This window comes from Ostrinia nubilalis, chromosome 6 (assembly GCF_963855985.1).
Source record: "Ostrinia nubilalis chromosome 6, ilOstNubi1.1, whole genome shotgun sequence".
NCBI classification, from domain to species: Eukaryota; Metazoa; Arthropoda; class Insecta; order Lepidoptera; family Crambidae; genus Ostrinia; species Ostrinia nubilalis.
The window spans coordinates 748,416-776,399 of NC_087093.1; the positions used below are offsets into that span (position 1 = coordinate 748,416).

Consider the following 27,984-nt stretch of genomic DNA (forward strand, 5'->3'; position numbering starts at 1 on the left):
AGTTTGAAGCGTTCATGAGCAGACATTGCAGTTGAATATTCAAGTTCTGAATTTGATTATTGATGAATAATAAAATAAATCCTACTAACTCGATTGATGGTTTCATTTAATTTATTTAAACCAGGTTACCTATAATAATATTTTTTCGTTAATTTATGAAAATATCAAATTAGTTCGTAATCCTGAATCCTGATACATAAAGTTAGCCTATTAATTTAACACAGGTACGACTGTACTCAGTGTTGCACTATCAAATGCAATTGACTCGCCTCTATGCCAGGGTTTTTATGTTCCTGGTCAGGCTATACAAGCAAAATAAATCATTTTACTTAAACATTTGTGGAGTCACTCAACTTGTATTTATTTTTATGTATTTAAGATTAACGGAGTATTATTCAAGAAGAACAACAAAAAACAATGGATAATTCCATAATTAAAACATTTATTTTGAAAACTCCATAATGCTAGTTTAGCCACTTAATCTAGTTTTTGGTAATCTTTTGCATGATCAATCAATGTCCGGAAAGCTCGCCATTGTTTAAAAGGTTTTGAATTAGTTTGTTACTCTCTGCTCTTTTGATTTTTCCACTGTGCGTATACGGCAAAGAAGACACAAATACTATTCCACCCCGAAGTCGCTTGTAGTCACTCAAAGTAGCTGTAATAAAGCAAATGTGAAATTAACAAAATAATTATTTTCGTTTAAAACAGCAACAATCTTTTACCATTCCGTTAAATTAATATCAGTTTGTGGGACTGGAGATGCATTAGTTTTAACAGAGTATTATCATAGTCCGTGATTAGTAACACTTGTTGAAGAGTAGTACGCCAAATCTTACCATTAATAGTTTTATGGATATTTTCCCTCACATCAATGGAAAAGCCGGGACGAAGCACCACACCCGCTGCAGGACCCTTCTCGCTTTCACATACTACGCATTCTTTTACACCATCCACCGAATTAATCACATTTTCTAGCTCTTCAGGGGATATCTGTCAAATCATAAGCATAAACGTTTATTTATTTATACAGAATTTCCATATCTTCCATATTTTTTTATAGGCACCCAGGCAGATTTACTTTCCCTACCTAGATGTCTTTTTTATATTTACATACCCATGGGGTTTACACTAAGTAATAATAATAATAACAGCATAGGTAATTACAGTTTGAGCAGTACCTACTTACATGGTTATTGTAATATTTGAACCAGAACTTCTTTCTTTCAATAAAATGTACTTCATTGTTATCATCTTCGTAGAATACGTCTCCTGTTATAAGCCAACCATCAGATGTAAGTACCTCATGAGTACCATGTGAATTCTTATAGTAGCCCTAAAATAAAAAGTGTACTTCCAGTAAGAGTTTTCATAACCATAGCCCTATACCTAGTAGAGAGTTAAATCCAACCAAGTGATTAAAGATGATTTTTGCTCTAGCTAGAGACTTAATTATTTGATAGTTATTAAAATATGATCAAATAAATCGTCGGCTGATTGCAAGAAGTCATTAACTAGCAGAAACATGATTTCGAGAAATAGCTTAATGAAGTTTGGAGAGAAAAAAGCCATTTAAAAAAAATATATAATAGGTAGCGCCGCAATGAAAATGCCGATACATCAAAATAAGTCTTAGTAAAAATTTTTAGTTACTGGCATTTCAAAATAACGTACACAGTATTTTAAAAAAATCAAAATATGAAGTTAATGTCTTTTGACTGACGGCCAACTATAACAAACCAAGAAGTAATTACTTTTTACTTTATCGGATTACCGTGATACATGTTAAATCAAGTTAAATTACGTTTAAAATAATATAATAAACAATCATAATAACGAAATATGTATTATGACCTGTCATCTTCTGGGTCACATTCTAAACAAAAAAATCAGAAACAGTGCAGTGTAAATGACATAGAAAAGACAACACACGAGATGTTTTCTTCATGAAAATTTTCGCAACTACAGATGATATAATTTTGTAAATCTGTAGCTACGAATTCTTACATAACCGATGCTAATTGCTAGATAAAAATAGGGTATACACGAGCACAAAATAATCCTCCCTCAGACACTACCGTGTAGAAAATTTTCATGAAGAAAACATCTCGTGTGTTGTCGCAAAATTTTCGCAACTACAGACGATATAATTTTGTAAATCAGTAGCTACGAATTCTTACATAACCGATGCTAATTGCTAGATAAAAATACGGTATACACGAGCACAAAATAATCCTCCCTCAGACACTACCGTGTAGAAAATGTTCATGAAGAAAACATCTCATGTGTTGTCTTTTCTATGTCATCCACACTGCACTGTCTCTGTTGGCAAGATTAAGAAGAGGTGCAGCAAACGCAGTTAAGGAACGGCTGGGATGAACAAGGATAGGCGCATTATAAATTTTTATTAAGTTCTGGCAGTTAGTCAAAACAGTGTGTGTATCGACTATGTTACGACACAAAATCATTAATGGACAATAATTACTTTAATGCTATAAAAATTGACGAAACTGTATTTATCAAGTTTTACAAAAATAAATCTTCCAAAGTACGGCAGATATCCATTTACTGATTCTTGCATAATATAGTATAAGTCGCGGCCAATATCGCCATGCTAGTATGGACACTTAATGACTTTTTGTAGTTAATGACTTCTTGCAATCAGCCGACGAAATATTTCATTTGAAACCCAATTGGAACGACAATTTAGTAAGGCTTGAATCACTTGCCTGATTTAGAAATAAAAAAGTAGTTAATACTTACGATAAATGGACAAGAAGTGCTTCTCAAGAGAAGCTCGCCTTTTTTATTGGTTTCTGATTCTTTTCCACCTTCGCCAGACAGCTTCGGGAATATAAAATGTATGTATTGTGAAGTTTATGATAGAATCATATTTCTAACTTATAATCGTTATCATTGAGCACATACCTTGTAGATCCAGGTGTTTATTATTCTATCATTCGAATCCCAAACTGTCCTTGGACCTGGCATTGTAAAAAAGCCATGAGTTTCAGTCATACCCACACCGCTACCGAAGTAACATGATGGTGATAACTTTTCCTTTAATAGAAAAAATACTAAGTTCAGTAAAAAAATGTTGGTATCAACTCAATACTTATTAAAAATCAGTAGTAAATAAGAGTACAAATTTACTTTCAACAATTTGGCAACTTTATTCGTTAGAGGTGCTCCTGTTAGGATTACTGTTTTCAAGGAACTGAGTTGATGAGTAAGTGCAGATTCTACAAGGGACTGGGCAAATGTTGGCCCAAGGAGTGCCCAGGTTGGCTGAAAAAAAAAACAAATAACGACGAAACACTTTCAATGCACTTGTTGTTAAATTCATATTATCCAAATCATCTAAATGCATTAAGTATTCTTACTCGATATAAGTATACAATATCCAAGATGTGTTCAGCAGTAGGTTTCTGTGGTGTCATCAACAAAGTGATACCATAAACGGGGCATGTGGTCATCAAGATTGTATGCGTCATCCACTGTGCAGAAGACAGAAGTAGCGCCAATTCCGTTGGCTGTGGGAAACGCTCGTGATGAATCCTGGGAATATTAATTTTGTCATAATAATTATCACCAATACACATCTGATGAAGTAAAAAATGGATTGACCCCTACGTTGTTTTCTGCATGTCGTAAGTTCGTAACTATTTATGCTTCCTTTTTTACTTTAGTAATAATAAAATTATTATCTTCAATTTCATGGACAAAGATATAAAAAAGCAGAAAAAAACCTACTTACCAAAGTACAGGTAGTTGAGCTATCAAACCATTATGATTCAATATTGAAGCCTTTGGTAATCCAGATGAGCCACTTGTTGGCAGCAAAAGGGCGGTTGAATCTGGAGTTGCTTCAGATACCCTGTAAAAAATATCAAATTAAAAAGAAAATCATAATATAGGGTCATTTCGCCTGTTCGCGTCCATCGCCCAATTCGCGTCCATTTTGCCGATCTCCTTTTAAAAATCCTCGAAAACAAGTCAACTAACACACCAATCAAACGAAAAGTCATTACCGCTAATACGTCAATGTATAAGAGGCACGCACACATAGACAAAAGTCCTGTGCGTCCAACCATTCCTGTTTAGAAAAATAGTTAGTCTCGGCTGTTCAACAAGGAAGCTCACACGCGCTGCATGTTTAGATAAAAATTAGTGTGCAGCGGCGTGTTTGATGGTAAGTTTTATATTGTTTTATGTGAATTTTAGGATAGATAGCTATTTCTACAGTTTAATGATGAAAAAAGGTATAATGTTTATTAAGAATTTGGTAATGTTTTTTTATATTTAACGAATAAAATAAGGTGGACGCGAATTACTACATCGATTTTACAAAACTTCCACTTTGCGTCCACAATGGACGCAAACTATACCTATCCTCTATAATAATAAACCAAATTGCGTCCACTGTTTTCGTTAAATACTTGCTTATAAAAAAAAATTAAAACATACTGTTTAATATTAATGTGTATAGGTAAGGTCATTTTAAGAATACAAGTTCGCCCATCTGACCCTAAGTGAGCTACTTTTATTTTAATTGATATTTTTGTTTTTGTTTAATTTTTTCCAAAATTTGACCTAAAAACTGCCTAATTTTTTTTTCTCGCGTGTTTTTAACCGCTTTTGTTATTTGATATTAATATCGAATGTGTCTTTATTCAAATAAATTCTATTTCAGATCCAGATAATGATTGGATAGCTAGTTACGAGCCGCGAAAGTTTAACAAAGGTACAAACCACGATAAAAATTTCAACTTTTAATTCGATTTAAAAAAAATTAAAGGTGATAGTGGATTGCCAATGATCTTAAAAACATCTCTAGCTTCTCTTCTTTCCAATGATATGTCACGTCATGTAGTAATTAGATATTGAAATTCGTCAAAACTTCAAAGTTTAGGGAAGAAAATGGAACAATAATACAAAAGTAGTTGAATGACTTCTTAACATTTCTAAATGTGGATTTCCAGTAAAAAGCAAGAATTGTTGGATACTGTTAAAAAAATACTTCGAGACGGAGAGTTTAAAAATAAATAATTTCAAAGATGATCGTCCAGGTCAAAAATTGTTTGAAAAGTGTTTAGCCATAAATAAAGAATTTTTTACTTAAACCAATGTTGAGAAGAATTATTTTTATTTTTTAAAGTGAGTTTTAAATGATGATAATGTTGATTTTTAATAATTAAGTTTATTGTTAAATAAAGAAATTGTTCAAATACAATCTTTCTTTATTAATTCTTAAAAATATCATCTATAGCATAATACCCCTATATTCCTTTTCTAAGCTGCTGGACGCTAAATGGTCCACGGGTGGACGCAATTTGGATTTTGTGGACGCAAACTGGGTATAACGCCTAATTCTGAAGTTTATCTATTTTAAAAGAAAACGCAAGATGTTTCTAATACAACTGAAAGTTAATCTTAAAATAGAATATATAATGAATACATTACACAAATTTGTCATAGAAATGAGTGTTGGGGCATTTTTATTATCGCCGTCAAACTTGCCAACTGCACTAAATGGACGCGAACGGGCGAAATGACCCTACCGCTCCAAATGCGTAATTTGAAAAACTTACTGAAAACTGTCCATGTCATCGCTATAGCGCTCGACAAAAAGCTCCAAACATCGTGTATCATTAGCTATGATAACCTTAGTATCTAAATTAGGTGTCGCTTCAGTAGCAATTTTGAAATTATCAAAACAATCATGATCGCAGAAAACAAAGTATGGTGATACCAAATTCATAAAGTGTTGTATTTCATCTGAAATTTTATCAGAATCAAAAACTATGTAATGTGTAGCTATGAGTGATTAATACAAATATACGAAAGATACACAAATTATGTTTTTCATAACTTACATCTTGTTGAATTAGGATCTATCAGCAACGGCACAACCCCGGAAAATATTGCGGCGTAGTACAGAGATGCCATATACTGACTATTTTTCATTATTAATAAGATTTTCCTATCTTTTTTTATTTGGTCTTGTAATGCGCGGGCGAGGGGAATGGAAAATTTAAGTATTTGACGATTTTTTATTTTGTCTCCATTAAAACCGTTAATCTGAAAGTTTGATACGGTAGAAAGTAAAGTGAACAACTAAACGCTACGAAAAACTTAAAAAAAAACTTGAAATCAATAAAAACTTACCATATAAACATCATCCAAACGCTGTTTCATAGAATAATAAATAATCTTACTGAGATTTATTTCATCCCGTCGTATTTGACGTTTATTTTTAAGTTTTTCTTCGTGTATTATTGCTTCTAAGATCGTATCGAGATGTAGTTGACTAGTAGTAGGTAAACCTTTCATAACTGTATGCGACATACCTATAAAAATAAACGAGGTTAGATAGATAGATAGATAGATATTTATTTGCATCACCATAATGTAACATAGGATAGAATATAAGAGGGTGTTTTACAATAATTAGAATGCATCATAAAATTAAAGGTATCTATAATTTAAATTGTAATGTATGTAAGTAAGTATGTAACTCGCTAACATTGTTTTGTATTTTCTTAACGTGCTAATCAGAGCGAGATGGAAAAGTAATATTCTTAGCCATGAAAAAATACAATAACTGAACTATAGCCTGACCAGGAACATAAAAACCCTGGCATAGAGGCGCGTCAATTGCATTTGATAGTGCAACACTGAGTACAGTCGTACCTGTGTTAAATTAATAGGCTAACTTTATGTATCAGGATTCAGGATTACGGGCTAATTTGATATTTTCATAAATTAACGAAAAAATATTATTATAGGTAACCTGGTTTGAATAAATTAAATGAAACCATCAATCGAGCTGGTAGGATTTATTGTATTATTCATCAATAAATCAAATTCAGAACTTGAATATTCAACTGCAATGTCTGCTCATGAACGCTTCAAACTCGGTACTTCTTTCCCAATTCCATAAAATTCAACACGAAAGTGACAATTTTTTTTAAATTAGGTAGTTGAAACAAACCACAGCTAATTTTCATAGTGGACTGTACTATACGATAAACATGTCAGTCAATTTGACAACCTTTGTTGGAAACATTATTCAATTAAAATATTGTCCGAACCCTTAGTATTTCTCTTCGACAAATACTTTAACGCATTATGAACCACTTTTCTTTCACGACTATGAAAAGATTTTAGCAATTTAATTCACAAAATCAATTGCGCACATTTAAAATAAAGTTTGTTTACACTTTGACAGCAATAGACTGACATGCAAGGTGACATGTCAATGAAGTTTTCAGTTTTATAGATAACCCACGCTGAACTGTCCCACCAAACTCAATGACAGGGGGGCGCTACCATCGTTCAATGATATGGTTTCCAACATGGCAAAAATCGGAACCAGCGATCCGGTATTGACGGTGGCGCCCCACTGTCAATGTCATGCATAGGACAGTTCAGTATTTTTTTTTTTTTTTTTTAATCCTTCCTGGCCTGGAAATTTGTACCATTGGCCGAATACTTGTAAGTTGTCAATATATTCTTTCATGTCGTTAAAATAAAATGTTTGCTTCCAGTTTGCTTCTTCTTACTTGAACACAGTTTTAAACTTTGGAACTATACTGTTGCCATTAAAAGAAATTAGTACCATTAGTTTTCCGCAACATGGCGAGGGTTTTTATGTTACTGGTCGGGCTATACAATAAGTAGTTCCATAAAATATTTATACATAAATAAAAAATAATTTTGATTATTATTAATCAAAATTATGAAATTTCTCTTAACGCTAGAAAATTTCAACAATTAAGAACAGATTTCGTAAAATAAATATCTACAAAAAATAAATTAATTAATAGGAATTCCCATTTGTCCCCTCAAACTAGATGACTGGGGGCAAATAGGAAATGGTACTAGTTGTGCCAGAGAGTTGTGCAAAATGGAACGGCGTGCATTGCCATTGTCAATCAAAATGTCAATCATCTGTGCTGTCAATGAAAATGTCGGTGTCACCGATGTCTGTGTGCTTGTTTGCCAAGAAATGAAATAAACAACTATTTCAATTTTGTTATAATAAACGAATGGATGAATAGCATGTAAAATAGCTTCTATTTTATTATCACAAGTTGGTTTTAAGACCGCTCAAAGTAAGTATCTGACGCTACTAGTGAGCAAAGAAAATAGAATTACCTACTAAGTTTTGCACCTGAATATTGTATTTTGTCGTTTACATTTTTCCACAGAAATGGCAAATTCAGTGAATATATCTATTGAAGCACCGATAGAGAATCAAATTCAAGAGATAACCTACGATGGGCAAGAAATCTATCAAGCGTAAGTTATTGTTCTTAGAGTTCTGTTTCTGCTGATTTCTCTTATAAGATTTAATATTTGAATATATTTTTTCAGGCCTCTGTCTATGTCAGAAAATCTAGCGCGTCTGGCTCAGAAAATTGACTTTTCTAAAAGTGAGGATGAGTTCTGCAACATTAAGAAAGAGGGCGAGAGCAGTTCCGACGCGAAGGCGGACGACGACAGCAAGGACGCCGGCTACCAGTCCAGCCAGTGGCCCTGGGACTCCGTGCGGAACAAGCTGCGGAACGCACTCACCGAAGTGTGTGTGCTGGCCGATGTGCTCAACATTGCCAAGGAGAAGCGGTACATGGTCAGTACATGATGTTATTTTATTATTTACTAGCTTTTGATGTTTATATGGTGCCTGGGGCTTCACCCACATGAAATTTCGTTTGTCACAGATCGTCATAAATTATAGCCTAATGTTATTCTGGGTTATTAACAATAATACTGTAAAGTTTCATCAAAATCCGTTCAGTAGTTTTTGCATGAAAAAGTAACAAACATCCAGACATCCAAACTTTCGCATTTATAATATTAGGATTAGTAGGATGTTTAACTTATAAATTATGTGCATTTGGTTCTTGTTTGTAGTAGTAAAATTAGGAAATGATATTATGTTTATAATTTTTATTTTACTATTGTAATGTTGTTGGTATACCGTAAATAGAAATAAAATAAAATAAAATTATGACTTGGTGATTTGAAGTTTAAATATTTATTACAATATTCTAGTCCCAAACAAGATTTACAGAATACTCACTTAATATTTTCTTCTTGCTTCTAGATTGACACAATTTACCACAGCCAAGTGTAAATCTACAATGTCTTGCTGGAATAACACAACAAAATCATTATTGTTATCAACCAGCTCTAAATAATGTAATCTAGTAATGTTTGTTGACACTTATTTATTTACTATTGAGATAAACAAGTGACCTAAGCACCCTAGCTAGATTAATAAAAGCTAGATGAGTAGTCTTTAAATAAGCTCTTAATCTAAAGTGAGACAAAAATCTTATGTCTGGAGGTTATAAAATGTAATATTATTTGTTATTGAATAAAAACTGAAAGATTAACATATTTTTTACTTGATGTGACTTTTCAAGTGAGCCAGGATGGTCCACATAAATTACTTTAGTTAATTTTCTTGTGCTTGAAAGAAATTATAACCATTACTGATGTTTATTATATTTACATCATTTCATTTCTCTTTCTTTTCAAAAATAAAGGAATCAAATCAAATCAAATTTCTTTATTTGCCTAATGTTTCCTTTGAGTAAAAATGTAATGTCTATGTACAGTATTTAGAGTACCCTTCAGGTGGCATTACAAAATTCCACCCTGTTCTATATTCCACGAACACTTCCAGACATCAGAATTCAGATCCAATTAAAAGATGACCTACACTAAACTGTCCCACCAAACTCATTGACAGGGTATGTTGCTTCCAATATGTCAAAAACCTGAACCTGCGATCCGTTAGGGCTGTATTTCACCGGGACACTATGGCGGCGCAACCAGTCGCCGGCTACCAACAAAATGTATACAGCTCTATAGAGAGTTACTCACCTGGTGTCCGTTTGGTTGCGCAAAGCTGCATACATTTTGTTGGTATCGGCGACTGGTTGCGCCGCCATGGTGTCCCGGTGAAATATAGCCCTTATTGACGGTGGCGCCTCCTTGTCAATGACATCACGGGTGGGACAGTACAGTGTATTGGGTCGTTACCGTCAATCACAAAACATTTCCAGGTGTTAGACCCGGTGCAGCCGGAGCAAGCGGACAACCGTCCGATGGTGCAAGTGTACGGACGCAAGAAGGCTCTGGGCGCGGCCGCGGCCGTATTGCTGGCCGGCGTGGAGCGCCTGCGGGCCAGCGAGAGCGTCCGCATCAGCCGCAACATGCCCGACTTCCATATCGACCTGTTGCGGTTGAGGCAGAACTGGAGGCTGAAGAAAGTCTCCAACACTATTGTGGGCGATCTGAGTTATAGGACAGCCGGGTCGAAGTTCAGTCAAACTGGAGTTTTTGAGGTAATTTTGTCTAAAGCCTGGTCCGTGAGCACGTAGAATTTTGTCCAATGACCCCAAGCTACCCATTCTTATCGCTCGCGCGTTATTAGGTATATTGTTTTGCTTACATGCATCAAATAAATACTTTTCTTTCTTCGATTCAGACATTTACTGATGAAGTGATGATTACAAATGACTATTCTGAAAGAACAAAACATTCAAAGCTAAAATAAAGTGATTTCTTAAAGAAGTTGTATCTTGTAATTGTTGGTCATTGATTTCGAATACGCGAGAGCGAGCGTATCTCACGCAACATGCCCGACTTCCATATCGACCTGTTGCGGTTGAGGCAGAATTGGAGGCTGAAGAAAGTCTCCAACACTATTGTGGGCGATCTGAGCTATAGGACAGCTGGGTCGAAGTTCAGCCAGACTGGAGTTTTTGAGGTAATTTTGTCTAGTTTTGCTTACATGCATCAAATAAAACTTTTCTTTCTTCTTTCTTCGATTCAGACATTTACTGATGAAGTGATGATTACAAATGACTATTCTGAAAGAACAAAACATTCAAAGCTAGAATAAAGTGATTTCTTAAAGAAGTTGTATCTTGTAATTGTTGGTCATTGATTTCGAATGCGCGAGAGCGTCCGCATCTCTCGCAACATACCCGACTTCCATATCGACCTGCTGCGGTTGAGGCAGAATTGGAGGCTGAAGAAAGTCTCCAACACTATTGTGGGCGATCTGAGTTATAGGACAGCTGGGTCGAAGTTCAGTCAGACTGGAGTTTTTGAGGTAATTTTCTCTTCGATTCTGACATTACAAAGCACTATTCTGAAAGAACACGTCATTTAAAGCTAGAATGATTCCTCAAGAAGTTGTCATTGATTTCGAATTCGTGGGAGCGTGCGTATCTCACGCAACATGCCCGACTTCCATATCGACCTGTTGCGGCTGAGGCAGAATTGGAGGCTGAAGAAAGTCTCCAACACTATTGTGGGAGATCTGAGTTACAGGACAGCCGGGTCTAAGTTCAGCCAAACTGGAGTTTTTGAGGTAATTTTGTCTAAAGCCTGGTCCGTGAGCACGTAGAATTTTGTCCAATGACCCCAAGCTACCCATTCTTATCGCTCGCGCGTTATTAGGTATATTGTTTTGCTTACATGCATCAAATAAATACTTTTCTTTCTTCGATTCAGACATTTACTGATAAATGATGATTACAAAGGACTATTCTGAAAGACCACGTCATTCAAAGCTAGAATGAAGTGATTTCTTATATAAGTTGTACCTTTTGTTGGTCATTGATTTCGAATGCGCGAGAGCGTCCGCATCAGCCGCAACATGCCCGACTTTCATATCGACCTGTTGCGGTTGAGGCAGAACTGGAGGCTGAAGAAAGTCTCCAACACTATTGTGGGCGATCTGAGTTACAGGACAGCCGGGTCGAAGTTCAGCCAAACTGGAGTTTTTGAGGTAATTTTGTCTAAAGCCTGGTCCGTGAGCACGTAGTATTTTGTCCAATGACCCCAAGCTACCCATCCGTATCGCTCGGGCGTTATTATATTGTTTTGCTTACATGCATCAAATAAATACTTTTCTTTCTTCGATTCAGACATTTACTGATGAAGTGATGATTACAAATGACAATTCTGAAAGAACAAAACATTCAAAGCTAGAATAAAGTGATTTCTTAAAGAAGTTGTATCTTGTAATTGTTGGTCATTGATTTCGAATACGTGAGAGCGTCCGCATCTCTCGCAACATACCCGACTTCTTCCATATTGACCTGCTGCGGTTGAGGCAGAATTGGAGACTGAAGAAAGTCTCCAACACTATTGTGGGAGATCTGAGTTACAGGACAGCCGGGTCGAAGTTCAGTCAGACCGGAGTTTTTGAGGTGAATGATACTTTCAATTTGGTCATCAATTGGGTGTTTGCCAATTACCAATGATTACAAAGCACAATTATTCTAAAACGAAAACATCAGTCTGGTCTTCAATTCAATTAGTTTTCAATCTACTGTAATTATCAATTAGAGTTAGCCAATAAGATAGCGGACATCCTAATTAATTATCATAATTATGTTTATTGTAAGCTGTCACAACAAAACATTCTTATAGTTTCTATGACAATAGGAACTATCTGATAAAGGTCAAGGAATGAGCCTGGATGCGGGCAGCCCGGGACCGTCTGTTATGGAAGTCCTTGGGGGACGCCTTTGTCCAGCAGTCGACAGCATTTGTAAGACAAAAAATGAAAAAAACAAACACAATTTTATGTGTTACTAGCGGCCGCCCGCGACTTCGTACGCGTGGATCCCGTTTTACGTAGGCGGTTTAGATTTTTTCATACAAATGTTTTTTCCCGCTAACTCCCGTTCCCGAGAGAATTTTGCAATATCCTGTTGTAACTAAGCTTTAAGTTTACTAAGGTACCTGCATGCCAAATTTCAAGCGTCTAACTTAAGCGGTATAGATTTTTCATACAAAAGGATTTTTTCGCTAATTCCCCTTCCCGTGGGAATTTCGGGAATTCCTTTCTTAGTGCACCTCTACGGTACCTAAGCTACGTCCCTTCCAAATTTCAAGTGCCTACGTTTAGCCGTTTAGGCTGTGCGTTGATATGTCAGTCAGTCAGTCAGTTTCTCCTTTTATATATTTAGATGTCTCGCAGGTGACGAAGGCGCCGGAGGAGCAGATGATGGCGGCCATGAGTATGAACGCGGCCGGGCCCGCGCCCTCCGCGCTGCGCGTGGCCGTGCCGCCCGAGCTGCAGGGCGTGGCCTTCATCTCCGTGCTGTGCCAGAAGGGTAGGTGACGTCACGTGTGACGTGCGCCGGAGCAGATGACGTCACGAGCATGAACGCGGCGGGACCCGCATTGTGCCAGAAGGGTACAGACTGTTCCACCTCTCGTTCGCACCGCTGCGAGTCCTGTGTATCCAGGGTCTACAGCTTGATCGCCAATAAAACCCCAACTACTTACAACCAGGTCGAGTTAACTGCGCAATTGGCAGCCGTGACGTCACATTGACGCTCTGGTACGGGTTGAAATACTCACACCTCTCGTTCCCACCGCTGCAACTCCTGTGTAACCAAAATCTACTGCTTGACCGCCAATAAAAATCCAACCAGTGATGTTTAAGTCTGGTCCAGAAGGGACGTCATGACGTCATGCAGTCGACGTTTGACTGCGGACTGACTGATTACCCTGACCGACAATGTTGTTCAAACATACATTGTAGACTTCGTTCACTTTGACTTGACTGCAGATCTCAGAACGTGACAAATCCTTATGTAGAGACTGAAACGTTCAAAACCTAATGTGGCAACTTTCATCCTCAGAACAAGAAGACGTAGTGACAGCGACTCTAAGCTCCTCCGCCCTAAACTGCCCGGGCACGCTGCCAGGCGACGGCGCCGAGCTTCACTGGCAGCAGAAGCTAGAAGCAGCACAGAACGTGCTATTCTGTAAGGAGCTGTTCGCAAGATTAGCTGCTGAAGCAGTGCAACTCGACGCTTCCATCCCACACATGGTCGTCGGCAACCAGATTATGGCTACAGTGAGTATCGCGTGAAATTCTAGTCCAGTATTGAATATCCGTAGCACTTGGAAATCTATGTAGCAGTAGTGGGCATCGTAGTCGTATCTTGTCATTTTACAGTGCGTAAGTCTAGGCGCAGACCATCGATTTTTAGTTGGCCGATAATTGGGTCGGGCCGTTGATCAGTATGGAGATGTATGAAAGTGCGCACATTGCACCGATTTGGTATCGGACGATTCTTCATACAAATTAGAATCGGGCCCAACTATCGGCAAACTAAAAGTTGGTGCTTTGCGCCTAGCCTTAACATGTTATTTCAGTTGAGTGAGTAAGTAGGTAGTACATAATTATTATTCTGTGGTAGTACACATCGGTGAAGTGTGAACGTTGATATTTTTTAATTTTGCTAAACACAAATATTTGCATTCTTTGCAGGTTTTACCCGGCATCCAACTCTTGATCGGGTTATGTCACAATAATGGACAAAATAATACCAACAACGGTACAGAAGGCGTGAAGGTAAGAATTTGTGACTTAAGCTTACAATCGTGAACCACCAAATAAATAAATTAACTAATAAATCACCTAAAAAGAACTTATTCTCCAAATATAGCCTGAAAGTAACATTCATCCTCAAGTGTATTTTTTCATCACTTATGGGCCAAAACTTGCACGGACCCGCCGTTGACCCGCCCGCAAGTGACAAGTGTGCCCGCATATTAAGGCCGGGTAGCAGAGAAAATGGCGAAAATGAGGTTTTCATTTTTCATTTTTGAGGTACTAAACAGTAAAATTAAAGGCTAAGATTTTTATTGGGCATAGTTGAGGATATTTTCTAGGGCTATTAACGGATGGAAACACGATTTGATGAAGTTGACTCGATAGAATAAATTCCCAAAGTTACCTCTATTCGTTTTCTATTTATGGTTTTATTTTTAAAATAAGCGATTTGAGATTCTAAATCTTTTACTAAACTAAAGTTCAGAAATAACTTGAGGGCTTTTAACGGATGAAATTTTTATATTGCGTCTTATTTAGTTACTATGTTAAAAAATGTGGAAAAAATCGTCCATGACGGCTTGGACAATTCCAATCAGTCGCGCGGTGGCGCTTACGGAGGACGGACGCGTGTCAGTTTTTTGGCCGTGACAGTTCGCGATTTGTCAATATTTTTGACAATGATGACTTTGATGAGTCACAGTATAATAATATCAGTGTTACTGTAGAAAGCTTAAATTTTTGATAATTAACAATTTTGTCTACCTATTGAAATTTAAATCGTTCGCATCCTTTTAAACGAAGACTCTACTCATGATACATAGTACATTCCTCAAATATGAGACAAAACCAATGAATTATAATTAACTTTTTAAAAAAATAAAACCGACTTCAAATGCGTGAACACAAAAAAAAACTAAAAATTGAAAATATTGCTTATAAAAAAGTTCATCCCCAATTTTCCACCCTTGGGGGTGAAATATATTCTTCAAATTCGCATGAAACCACCCTTTTGATAATACCTATTCAACAAAAAAATAATCGTTCAAATTGATTTATAATCGGCGGAGATATTGCGTATAAAAAAGTTCATCCCCAATTTTCCACCCCTGGGGGTTGTTTTTTCTATTATTAAATTTGAATGGGACCACCCTTGAGGTATCACCTATATGCAGAAAAAAGATTTGTTCAAATCGGTTCATAATTGGCGGAGTTATCGCGTAACAAACATAGAAAAAAAAAAAACATACGGGTCGAATTGAGAACCTCCTCCTTTTTTGAAGTCGGTTGAAAATTACATTTTAATAGTACCTACATACAATCGTCTTACACTCTTTAGAAGAGCACACTGACACAAATAAATAATAAAAAATACTGTCTAAGGTCTGTAGCTAAAGGTCTAAGCTGTAAGATAGAAGAATCTTCTAGCCAAAAAGATGGCAGATGCAGCAGATGTCAACGGATTTAAAACTGGAGTTCATATGACTCCTTGTAGACTTGAGTCTCTAGAGCGTCCCTTCCTCCACCGTGCGTAAGAATTTTCACAAAAATACTGTCTAAGGTCTGTAGCTAAAGGTCAAAGCTGCAAGATAGAAGAATCTTCTAGCCAAAAAGATGGCAGATGCAGCAGATGTCAACGGATTTAAAACTGGAGTTCATGTGACTCCTTGTAGACTTGAGTGTCTAGAGTGTCCCTTTCTCCACCATGCGTAAGAATTTTCACAAAAATACTGTCTAAGGTCTGTAGCTAAAGGTCTACGCTGCAAGATGGAAGAATCTTCTAACCAAAAAGATGGCAGATGCAGCAGATGTCAACGGATTTAAAACTGGACTGGCACCACCTTGCAATGTCATCCTCTCATTGTTATCTGTAATGTAAATTATTTTTAAAATGTATTTAAAAAATAAAATGTTCGTTTTATTATTTCAATAATCTGACCTCTCAACTCAACTACACTACACAAACACCTTTGTTCGCAACTGTACTGATGAAACCTCGATATTATACCGTTCATTTAAGATGGCAAGCTTTTTGCTGCGGTAATGCACTCCAGGTAACCGTGTGTGATGCTTATTGCTCATAGTGATTTTCGATACAGAGCTCCGTACATACGTTATACATAAATTATGGAAAGAAAACACCCAGACCAATACAAACAAATATGTATGCAATTTTAGTATGATATTTTAATTTATTAATAAACAAAAAGACTGAACAAAATTGATGCGTATACTGATTAATGTAATTAACCACATGCAAAGCTTTGTGAATTGCAACAACTATAATTTATTATCCAAGCTCTAAATAATCGCTACTACGAGTAACTTAACTGATCATAAAATGTTTTTCCAATCGCTCAAGCTCCCGAGGATCTACCGATAGGTCGGGTGACGTAATCTTGAAATTCTTTTAGCCGGCGCGGAACTTCCGGAAGGTCGGGTGACGCCACGCCTCTTTGAACCGTGTTTACTTCGGCAGTTATATTCTATATTTATTCGATTCTAAAATATATTCCCAAAAATCTTGAAAGTTGTTTTAATTTGTATCACTTGGATATGATTTGTATTAGAAAGTGCTGTGAGTGTGACGCTTGAACGGAAGGAAGTCAACCTAACCTAACCAACTGCGTATTTCTATACTGTGTAGCCGCGAGAGCTCTTTGGCGCGCTGTCTTCGGCGAAGTGTTGCGCGCGCAGATTTTGACAGCGCGAAATACCTACTTTAGCAGAAATACCAAGCCTTAAGGCTGGTTTTAGAGTCACGCTGACCGTCAGCGCTGACAGCCGAAATGTATGAAGCGTCGGCGCCGAGCGATCAGCGTCACTCAGGAACGTTCCCTTCAATTACATACACATTTATCTGTCAGCGCCGAGGATCAGCGAGCGGTTAGCGCGATTCTAAAACTCGCCTAATGCACGCTCGAGTCGTGCGACCCGTGTGGAGACATGTTTGCGGGAGTTTTAGTGGAGGCTACACTAAAGTGGACTTTACCACATAGTAATAATCTTGGTTTTTCCTCAGCCCGAAGGCGCGGCGGGCAAGTCGGACCACGACCACGTTCTGGAGCATTCGCTGCATCAACTGCTGCGCGCCGTGCACCACGCCAACACGCACCACCCCTTCCCGCACCCCGCCACCGGCCCGCTCGGGCCCTCCAAGCGCCGCTGCCTCGCCGGTACGACCCGTGGCCTCACAGGCACCACGCCAACACGCACCACCCCTTCCCGCACCCCGCCACCGGCCCGCTCGGGCCCTCCAAGCGCCGCTGCCTCGCCGGTACGACCCGTGGCCTCACAGGCACCACGCCAACACGCACCACCCCTTCCCGCACCCCGCCACCGGCCCGCTCGGGCCCTCCAAGCGCCGCTGCCTCGCCGGTACGACCCGTGGCCTCACAGGCACCACGCCAACACGCACCACCCCTTCCCGCACCCCGCCACCGGCCCGCTCGGGCCCTCCAAGCGCCGCTGCCTCGCCGGTACGACCCGTGGCCTCACAGGCACCACGCCAACACGCACCACCCCTTCCCGCACCCCGCCACCGGCCCGCTCGGGCCCTCCAAGCGCCGCTGCCTCGCCGGTACGACCCGTGGCCTCACAGGCACCACGCCAACACGCACCACCCCTTCCCGCACCCCGCCACCGGCCCGCTCGGGCCCTCCAAGCGCCGCTGCCTCGCCGGTACGACCCGTGGCCTCACAGGCACCCAGTGGCGTAGCATGTGTTGGAACCCGGAGCGACCCCTCCCCCTGCATGTAGCGGGGGTCTAAGGCACCCCAGAATGGTTTGGTGCCCCCCAGGATTTTTGGGTTACCGATTCGAAGACGAAAGGTTAGGACTGTCATGAGCTAGATCACACCCAGTATCATGACATTATCAGATGCGCCAGTGGGTACTAATCACTCCGTTGTAACCCCTTAAGCTTGGCACCCGGGGTGGACCGACCGGACTACTGCAGGCACCACCCCTTCCCGCTTCCCGTCTGTTTCGAGAAATAGTATCGTGCCCGCCGTGATCGCAGATCCGCGTCATATGCGCTTCGTCTAAAGCCCGGTCCGTGAGCACGTAGAATTTTGTCCAACGACCCCTAGCTACCCATTCTTGTCGCTCGCGCGTAATTATATTGCTGTCGCGACAGTGCGACGGGCGCCCGCAGTGAGTGTGCGAGCGCCATAGCAACATAATTACGCGCGAGCGATAAGGATGGGTAGCTAGGGGTCATTGGACAAAATTCTACGTGCTCACGGACCAGACTATACCTCAGAGCATGACACATGCTGAGCGGTAGCCATGTAAAAAAACATTTATATTCATTCAGTAAAGTTTTACAAAATAGGTAAGTTAAACGTATACTGTTATGCATAAAAAAAAGGGCATTGCAATTTTACTCGTCCAACATCCGGACTCCGGAGTGGTCAACCGCGTACACTTGCGCAAGTTTTAGCAGAGTAAATACAAATGAGTACGTCATCTTCATAGAAACACACACGCACACACTGACAAAATTCTGCGCAACTCCCCGCTAATCCACGCTAAATTTTGTCAGTGTGTGCGTGCGCGCCGCATACGCATCGGCGCGCTCACATACAAACCGCGCTCGGTGCGTTTCTATGAAGATGACCTACTCATTTGTATTTACTCTGGTTTTAGCGTAGGCCCTAAGGCCGGGTTCCCACTATACTGGACCGGCAGATCTCCGGTATCTCTCCGGTATCTCCGGTCCGGTAAAATCGCCGGAAGGCCTAGCGGCGGTACAAATTGTATGAAGCTGTTCACATTATCCCGGATCCGGCATTTTCGCCGAGCCCGGCATTTTTACCGAGCGTTTTGTCGCTACAAAATGCCGGCAAAATCACCGGACCGGAGTAATGTGAACGAGTTGCGGCCCACCCCGCCGCGCCCGTGCTTCCCGCCCCGCCCCGCCCGTGCTCCTCGCACTTCATTCGGCTCGGATTTCGGATCCGGTGATCCGGTGTAATGTGAACACCCTTGTCCGGTGTCCGGTTTCCGGCAGAAATGCCGGTCCGGCATAGTGGGAACCCGGCCTAAATGTTTCCCTCGCAGGCCCGATGGCCGCGGACCGGCACGAGCTGCTGGAGATGAGCCGCGAGCAGTCGCTCCTGGAGCAGATCATCCAGCAGGCGCAGCACTTCTTCATGCGCCGCCGCAGCGAGTACGTGCTCGACACCATCGCCAAGGAGGTACCACTTACATTTCTCTTTTATTATTAACTAGCGGCCGCCCGCGACTTCGTACGCGTGGATCCCGTTTTACCCCCTTCATCTATCTTACGCGGTTTAGATTTTTTCATACAAATGTTTTTTCCCGCTAACTCCCGTTCCCGTGGGAATATTGCAATATCCTGTTGTTGCGAGCCTAGTGCAGAAGCTGTGGTTTATTACATCACAGGAAATGATATTTGTGAATAAAGATTATTTATTTAAAAAAAAAAAAAACTAAGTTTTAAGTTTACTAAGGTACCTGCATGCCAAATTTCAAGCGTCTAAATAAAGCGGTTTTCATACAAAAGGATTTACCCGCTAATTCCCGTCCCCGTGGGAATTTCGGGAATTAATTGTTGTAACTAAGCTTTAAGTTTACTAAGGTACCTACATGCCAAATTTCAAGCGTCTAACTTAAGCAGTTTAGATTTTTCATACAAAAGGATTTTCCCTCTAATTCCTGTTCCCGTGGGAATTCCTAAGTATCCTATAACCTGCCCAGGAGTATGAAGAATAATTGTAGCAAGTTTCGTTAAAATCCGTCGAGTAGTTTTTGTTTCTATAAGGAACATACAGACAAACAGACGGACAGACAGACAGACAAAAATTTTACTGATTGCATTTTTGGCATCAGTATCGATCACTAATCACCCCCTGATAGTTATTTTGAAAATATATTTCATGTACAGAATTGACCTCTCTACAGATTTATTATAAGTATAGATATTCTGTACAACTAAGGAGATCCGTAAACGAGCTAAAGTCGCTGACATAGCCCGACGAATTAGCAAGCTGAAGTGGCAATGGGCAGGGCACATAGTACGCAGAACTGACGGCCGATGGGGCAGCAAGGTTCTGGAGTGGAGGCCGCGTATCGGAAAACGCAGCGTAGCTGCGTAGGACGTCCACCCACAAGGTAGAAATATTTTCAGGGCGAAAAAATTTATGGGCGGGCCTCCCACTTGGTATACCGGACGATCTGGTGAAGGTCGCGACAGTCGCCTGGCTTGTTACTGTGGAAATCCTTGGGATTACGTAGTCAAAATAAAATCTAAGCATCCACAAAAGTAACAGCCAATTAAGTAAAGTAAAGCCAGCTAGTCAACTTTTTTCTGTGTCTTTAGTTATAGTCTATGGTGTTGTCTCTGGTGGGCATTTACTAATCCAAAAGTGACAAATTGTGTGGATTATGTACAATAATGGTTTTCTAAATTATGATTAATTTCACAGGTTAAGGACCCACTCATAGTGTCACACTGGAACGCCCTGAATAGCCCAACACAGTCCTGCGTAAAAATCAACATAATGGCTTATGGGTAAATATTTTATTTCTTAATACTCAATTGTTTATTGCATAACCACATTAGCACATTCACATTAGGTCATACAATTTAGGCAGTTATACAATGTGGACCCAGTTAGGGCACAGCAACTTTAGGAAGAAGACAGAACGACGATCTTAATTAGAGGTCTGCACCGGAGCGAGATTTTAACAACCGATTGAATTCACCGGTGATCGGGCAATCTCCGGTGAAAAACCGGAGGTCACCGGAGAATAAAAAATTTTTTTTCTACTTTTTAATTATACATTCAAAATGATGAAATAAGAATAAGCGATTGATATACTTTATATAATAATTTATTAAAAAAAAAAAACGTTTTATAATGTTAGCAAATGCTGATTTTGATTTAAGAAACGCAACATGTCAACAGCATCATAGCGTAACATGTATCTTCTATCGTTTAGTATTTGTCCTGTCGTCGAAAATACTCTCTCTGACCTTTATTTTTATTTTATTTTATTATTATTTTTTTTAACTTTTTTTATTTACCTATTTTTTATTCTATTTAGATTTATTTGAAAAAAAAAATACAAAGTAATAAAAACCACCGGTTATAGGGGCATTTTTTGGAGAAATTTAGCAAATAACCAGAAAAACACGAATTTAAAAGCAGTTTTTTTTTTTCAAAAAGTATCATTTTTTATTATTTGTTGGCCTTTTTTGTGTATTTTATGTATTTTTTTAGTATCGCCTGTTATTTAGCATTATTACTGTTTTTATTTTATCAGGATATACCGCTTAGTTTAAAAGTTATTACGTTTTCTTTACAATAAGTAATTGGAAGAAAAAAAATTCTATAAAAAATTAAAAAAAAAAAAAATTGACCTCTTTTTTGTCGATAAAAATAGGTCTAGTTTCATCTATTTTCATAATATGTACACTTTAACGTGACTCACACTGTATAAAAAAATAGATGCGACGATCACCGGAGATCAATCGGTTAAATACCGATTATTTCAATCGATTACTTTTACTGCTAAATCACCGGTTATTCTCCGGTAGGTACTCACTGGTCCGGTGCAAACCTCTAATCTTAATAGTTTCAAAAGAAATTAATATACAAATTGAGTTTGGTGGAAATGTCATTATTAAACGATTCGATAATTATTATTAATTATAAAGACCATTTCAATTTCTTTCCACTAAAACATCGTACTATCCTTCATCTGAATTTGTTGTTTTTTCCTCCTCCTTATCTCAGTACAGTCAGCGTCAAACAAAAAAAGTATATCACAAAACCTACTTAATTTAGGAATAGGTGATATTTTGCAAGTGCAACTAAAGTGCTTTCAACTGTTATTTGCTGTGATTCGCTACTATTTTGATGATTTACCGACATGAACACTTGCCAGCTACGACGTGGTGTGCCGGACTTCCCTGGTGGTGCACGTGGGCGAGAAGACTTTGAAGTGCATCTGCCGCGACGGCCGCGTGCGACACCTGTCCTACGAGCTGCAGGAGCTACGCGACCTCATCTACTGCCAGGTGGGTCCTCATCAGCTCATCATGCATCATTTCAGCCATAGGACGTCCACTGCTGGACATAGGCCTCCTCCAAGGATTTCCACAAAGACCGGTCCTGTGCCGCTCGCATCCAGGCACCTCCCGCGACACCAGATCGTCGGTCCACCTAGTGGGATGCCTGCCCACGCTACGTCTTCCGGCTCGTGGTCGCCACTCAAGAACTTTCCTGCCCCAGCGGCCATCAGCTTTCCGAGCTATGTGCCCCGCCCACTGCCACTTGATTTTAGCGATTCTGCGGGCTATGTCAGTCACTCTCCTACGGATCTCCTCATTTCTGATTCGATCACGCAGGGAAACTCCGAGCATAGTACGCTCCATCGCTCTTTGTGTGACCTTGAGCCTTCTTATGAGGCCCATAGTAAGCGACCACGTCTCATCAGCTCATCATTCATCATTTCAACCATAGGACGTCCACAACTGAACATAGGCCTCCCCCCAATGCTTCCCACGTTGATCGATTGGTAGCGGCCTGCGTCCAGCGCTTCCCTGCTACCTTTACGATGTCGTCGGTCCACCTTATAGGTGGACGTCCCACGCTGCGTTTTCCGGTACGCGGCCTCCATTCCAGAACCTTGCTGCCCCATCGGCCGTCAGCTCTGCGTACTATGTGCCCTCACATAAACAGTCGACGAAGCACTGTTGTGCCCTGCGTACCCAAACAACTGCACGCAGGAAGATTTAATGAATGCTACTGACAACGGCACTCTTGTGGGGTGAGTTTTGGACTGACACTGTGTAAGTTTGTCGATACGACAAGAAGAACATGAACGTCAAGATGACGGGATCACTTCTTGTTTTAAACAAACGTTGCCATCTTTTTTTAGTACTCCACTCCACTGCAGGAGCACTACCTACCCTTGCCAGAGGCAAATGCAGCTTTTGACCTATACTTCCCTGGCCAGTCAGGATCAGGAGTCCAGGTGTATACCAACTAGCAACTCGCAGCTGGATATAAATCGCATTACCATCTTCGACTTTTTTTTTTTCAGTTTTAAATATGAGAGATCTTCCAAGATCAATTTGATGTGCAGTTTCTCTCGACTATTTTACTACTTGAATTCCATATGATTTAGTAAAGAGCACAAGTAAATCGAATTACCAGTAATGTTGTTAGGCTTACTGCGATACGACGCCTATCGTTGTTTTGTTTTGCGCGTAATTCAGATTATTGATTTATTTATAGCTTGACCAATGACCACGACAAGGCAGAGTTAAAGTACTGTAACAGCACGTTAATTAATTTATTCGATAACTGTCGGTTGTGGGATGAAATCCAAGTTCTCCTAGCTTCTTCTTCTTCCTCGTTCCCTCACTGATGAGGATCGCGACCACAGATAGTGTTCCTCCACAGACTGCGGTCATAAGCTGTTTGGACCAAGTTCTCCTAGCTAGAGGGAACGTAATAAATAACGGTTCGGAATGGAAGGCGATAGCTCCACATAACGGTTTTCTTTTCCAAGACTTACTCAAACCTTCGTTGCAGATTTGCCAGCACCAGATGACGGCGGTGCAGGCTGTGGGCCGCTGTATGGGCTGGCAGCTTCTGGCCAGCAGCTCGCACCTGGGCTCGGGCCCGGTGGAGCCCCTCGGGAACGCCTCCTCGTGTTTACTGGCGTCGCCTAATGGTAAGGAACTCCATCAGACCATCTGGGGTCGATGCGGTAGTTCTCCTCTTCTACGCTATACTCATGCTCCCAAGATTTTTTACCCTGCTGCCTATCTATATTTATTTGGCAACTTTTTTCCATCAATATCCCAACTTTTTTTAATTAGTAATTTGGCTTCTGTATCATCCATCACAGATTTTAACATTCTTATATTACTCTACAACTTAGCTTCTTTATTATTATAATGTATTTTGTTCCATACAATGTCAATGTTATTTTTGCAACAATGATAAGCAATATGAATAATGCATCACGAGTTCATGACCGCCATTTTGAAGACGCGTCATACATTGTATCGATTGCCATTGTGGTCAATAAAGTTCTGTTTACTTGGCAGTGTACTCACCACCAAGTAAATATACTACAAGTACCTTCTGGTACTGGTTGTACTCTTTGATTGTGAAGCTATTTCTTAAGTAATTTTTGGTTTAACTAATAACATATGAATTTGTTTCATTTCAGGTGATAGAATGATAGCAATAAGGTGCGAGCCATCTGTCGGCATCCAAGTTTTCATAGCACAATCTCCAAGAAAAGACTTCTTCTCCAGTGAATTAGTACAAGATAAAAAATGGGAGAATCTCGGTGGAGCCTTCAAAGAAATCAAACTTGACAAAATGGAAGGCAAAAACTTCCTGAACAAAATGGAACTACTCATGGCATGCCTAAGCAGCCCTTCCTAAAGCAATCTTAGAGTAACCTAGCAATAAGTAAAATAAATTATTTGTAATCGATCATTTTGTATCAGCAATAAAACATGATTGAAGTAATAATATATTTTAATTATAAAGGAAACTTAGCAATAATTATTTAGGTAAAATGTTAAATAACCACTGAAGATTGTTCATAAATTCTTCTCAATGAATTATTTGACTCGAGACCTTTAAATGCCATGGAATCTGAAACGAAAATTCTAAATTAACATTTAAATAGAGAAAGCCTGGTTTCCATCATTATCATGGATAGACCAGTGTCATTCCTACCTAACTAAATTAGACCAATAAATTAATCCTTGTCATATACAAAGAAAAGAGTGGTATTTTTTTTCCAAAAAGCTATTTATTGATGATGAAAATACATGCATCAAGTAATCGTATGATATTACATACTAAAGAGTATTTTGCATCTAACTTCCTTAATTAAAAATTAAAACAGTAATAAGCACATAATTTTCAGTACTACCTGCATCTTTCCTCTTGCAAATTATTATTTGCTTAGAGACCTATATTGATCAAAATTGTGATTACAACTGTTTTAGATTTTTTAGTAAGGGGAAATCTAAGCATATTGTAAAACACTAGGCAACCATAATACACAAGAGTTGCAGCTAGTGGTATTCGAATGGACATAAACACACACAAGCTTGACACCACTTCTGCACCCCTTGTGACTGTTCTCATGTTTTACGCTTGTAATTAATTCATTTCTATCAAAGTTAGGAAGCATTTTGATTGTCACTTTTTACATATCTCTAATTCAACCTCAAGATCACAGCTACTTCAAGAACTTCAGAGTACACATTTGATATCTGTGTAAGATAATGAAAATGTCACAAGGAGTGCAAATATGAGCACTTACTAAAACTAAAATAGAAAATAAAAGCATTACCTCTAACTCCGAGACAATAGTAGAACTCTTCCCAGCATTAAACCCTCCAGTGTTATCAAACATTGAATTTTAACACTTGGAAGGCTTCAGATTACGATAACACTAACCTAACTAATATCTATGACTAAATTAAAATCGAGAGATGGGCGATCGCGATCTGAAGTTGCCACCACCACCACCGTTGCCCGACCCGTAACCCTGTCCGTTGCGATTGTAGGGGCGGCCGCCTCCGTAGGAGTTGAAGGGGCGGTTGTTGCCGCCCGGGCCGCCGAAGGAGCGTCCCCTGAAGCTGCCGCCGCCGCCGCCACCGCCGCCGCCGCCCCCGCGCCCGCCTCTGAAGTTACCGTTCCTACGCGCGCCCTCCCGTTTTCTCGAGAGCTCCACTTTTAAGGTCGCGCCTAGCATTTCGAAGCCGTTCATAGCACTACACGCATCTTCCGCCTCCTGCATGTTCTCAAATTCTATGAAAGCAAACCCAGGGGGGTTTAGCGCCACCCAAACTGAGTTCAGTTTGCCATATTTGTCAAATTCCCTTTCGAGATCTTCCTTTTTGATTCCTTCTACGAGCCCACCGACATACACGCGTGTTCCTCCGGAACTCATCTTGGATTATCTGAAATCTAAATGAAAACCTTGTTTTACCTAGAGGTCATGAAGCTGCGTTTCTACGCGATAAGACGTATAGTTCCTAACCTCAAAATAGATGTAAAAAAATAATGTGCGCATCAAAAGCATCATGAGAAGTATAAATAATTAGATACAAGGAACAGAATAAAACAAAATGTCGTCTGATGCCACGACAACGTCTAAGGATTTTCGCGGTTATTACGATTTAATAGAAGAGGTACTTACGTGTTTTGATGTATTTTGATTTAAACTGATAAATTGCACTAGATTTACTAAGGTTTAATCCTTATTTCTTCATGTATTCTAAAATAAATTTTAACACACATGTAGGATGAAACAAATCGATGAGATTTTTGAATGAATGAACGAATGACCGGTTTGCGGCTGCGTGACTGATGATTGAAGAGGAATAAGGTTGGGACGTAGTGTAGTAATTTGAATGTTCAATATGTACCACATTATTTATTTTCACTAGATAAAAAGTAACATACTTTGTTTTATATTCAGCTTGATATATTATGAACAATCTGCGATATAGATTATTCGAAGTTGTAGTTCTTTACGAATTCATTAAAACATAAATAAAGACCATGCAAAAAAAAAACTATACCTATAAAAAAACAGATTTATTTTTGTAAGACGAACATTATTATATTTATGGTCTTTTTGTAAAAACTATATAGAATTTACAGCAGAATTATACACGATTATATTTTTTTTTATAAAATATTGAAAATTGTGACTTTATGTTTATGTGACTGAGGATGTTAATAAAATGAAATATTTATAAAATAATCGCAGTTATTTTCATTACATAATAAGTTTTGTTTATTTATTAGGAAATAAACAATTTTATAATGCATTCAGAAAAAACTTAAAATTACTTAAAAACTAAACTTTAATAATAATTTATAATAAACTGAAAAAGAGATGTCCCAATTCAATGCCCCGATTGCGCTAATTTTTAACGTCTCCAATCATTGGCGCTTCTTCTCCAGTTGCACTCCGTTTTTCATTCCAGCTGAGGTGCAAATTCGGTATCGCGGTAAAGTTCAGGCGCAAACAAAAACAAAACAACGGATTTAATCACTTTCCATTAAAAGTCCTAAAACCTAATTTTTTCACTAAAACACAGGCGTTTGATTTGCGTTTGAGAAAAAGCAGCTTTCTTTCAGCTTTTACACAAAGAAGCAGTTGCGTTTTGTTTTCGTTTAAACTAGCTGTCAAAGCGACACCGCGATACGAATTTATGATTTTAGTTCGTCGTCTAGTCGCGTTAATTTCTTTACAATTGCTTCCATTGTAAAGAAATCGGATAATAAAGGTATATTAGTAGCCCTTTGTTTCGTAGGTGTACAGTACAAGTTCTGGGCCAAGGTTCCATTCACTTTGGGACATCACCTTTAATATTGAATTTACGTTTTTTATTCTTATTTAAACTTTTAGTAAAATGAAAAACCACAAAAAATTGTAAAACTCAAATAACCAACAAAATTATCAGCAAAATACATTTGATATGTAAATAATTCGAAAAAAGTTTCTACAAAGCTACCATCATTAAATTCCATTTTACTGCTGAAATTTGCACTTTAGAAATGGTAGTATTTAAC

The 27,984-nt window shown here is 39.1% G+C and overlaps 3 protein-coding genes across 3 annotated transcripts; 1 reads left to right on the forward strand and 2 right to left on the reverse strand.

Annotated features, from left to right (window-relative positions):
* Positions 1 to 570: 570 nt before the first annotated feature.
* LOC135072372 (luciferin 4-monooxygenase-like) lies at positions 571 to 9,266 on the reverse strand. The gene is made up of 12 exons (XM_063966273.1): positions 9,089 to 9,266; positions 6,169 to 6,350; positions 5,877 to 6,081; positions 5,592 to 5,778; positions 3,758 to 3,877; positions 3,384 to 3,558; positions 3,154 to 3,288; positions 2,929 to 3,060; positions 2,764 to 2,844; positions 1,190 to 1,336; positions 871 to 993; positions 571 to 658 (listed from the first exon to the last, which is right to left on the reverse strand). The coding sequence occupies exons 2-12, from the start codon at positions 6,346 to 6,348 to the stop codon at positions 650 to 652; spliced, it is 1,494 nt and encodes a 497-aa protein (XP_063822343.1). The 5' UTR covers positions 6,349 to 6,350; positions 9,089 to 9,266; the 3' UTR covers positions 571 to 649.
* On the forward strand, positions 7,960 to 24,912 carry LOC135072374 (mediator of RNA polymerase II transcription subunit 17). Its single transcript, XM_063966275.1, has 13 exons — positions 7,960 to 8,117; positions 8,214 to 8,304; positions 8,380 to 8,635; positions 10,080 to 10,361; positions 13,016 to 13,151; positions 13,686 to 13,903; positions 14,321 to 14,404; positions 17,406 to 17,559; positions 19,448 to 19,584; positions 20,836 to 20,921; positions 22,301 to 22,433; positions 23,956 to 24,097; positions 24,602 to 24,912. The coding sequence occupies exons 2-13, from the start codon at positions 8,216 to 8,218 to the stop codon at positions 24,820 to 24,822; spliced, it is 1,938 nt and encodes a 645-aa protein (XP_063822345.1). The 5' UTR covers positions 7,960 to 8,117; positions 8,214 to 8,215; the 3' UTR covers positions 24,823 to 24,912.
* On the reverse strand, positions 24,901 to 26,751 carry LOC135072373 (RNA-binding protein Rsf1). Its single transcript, XM_063966274.1, has 3 exons — positions 26,600 to 26,751; positions 25,748 to 26,367; positions 24,901 to 25,038 (listed from the first exon to the last, which is right to left on the reverse strand). The coding sequence occupies exon 2, from the start codon at positions 26,348 to 26,350 to the stop codon at positions 25,877 to 25,879; it is 474 nt and encodes a 157-aa protein (XP_063822344.1). The 5' UTR covers positions 26,351 to 26,367; positions 26,600 to 26,751; the 3' UTR covers positions 24,901 to 25,038; positions 25,748 to 25,876.
* Between the last annotated feature and the right edge of the window lie 1,233 nt (positions 26,752 to 27,984).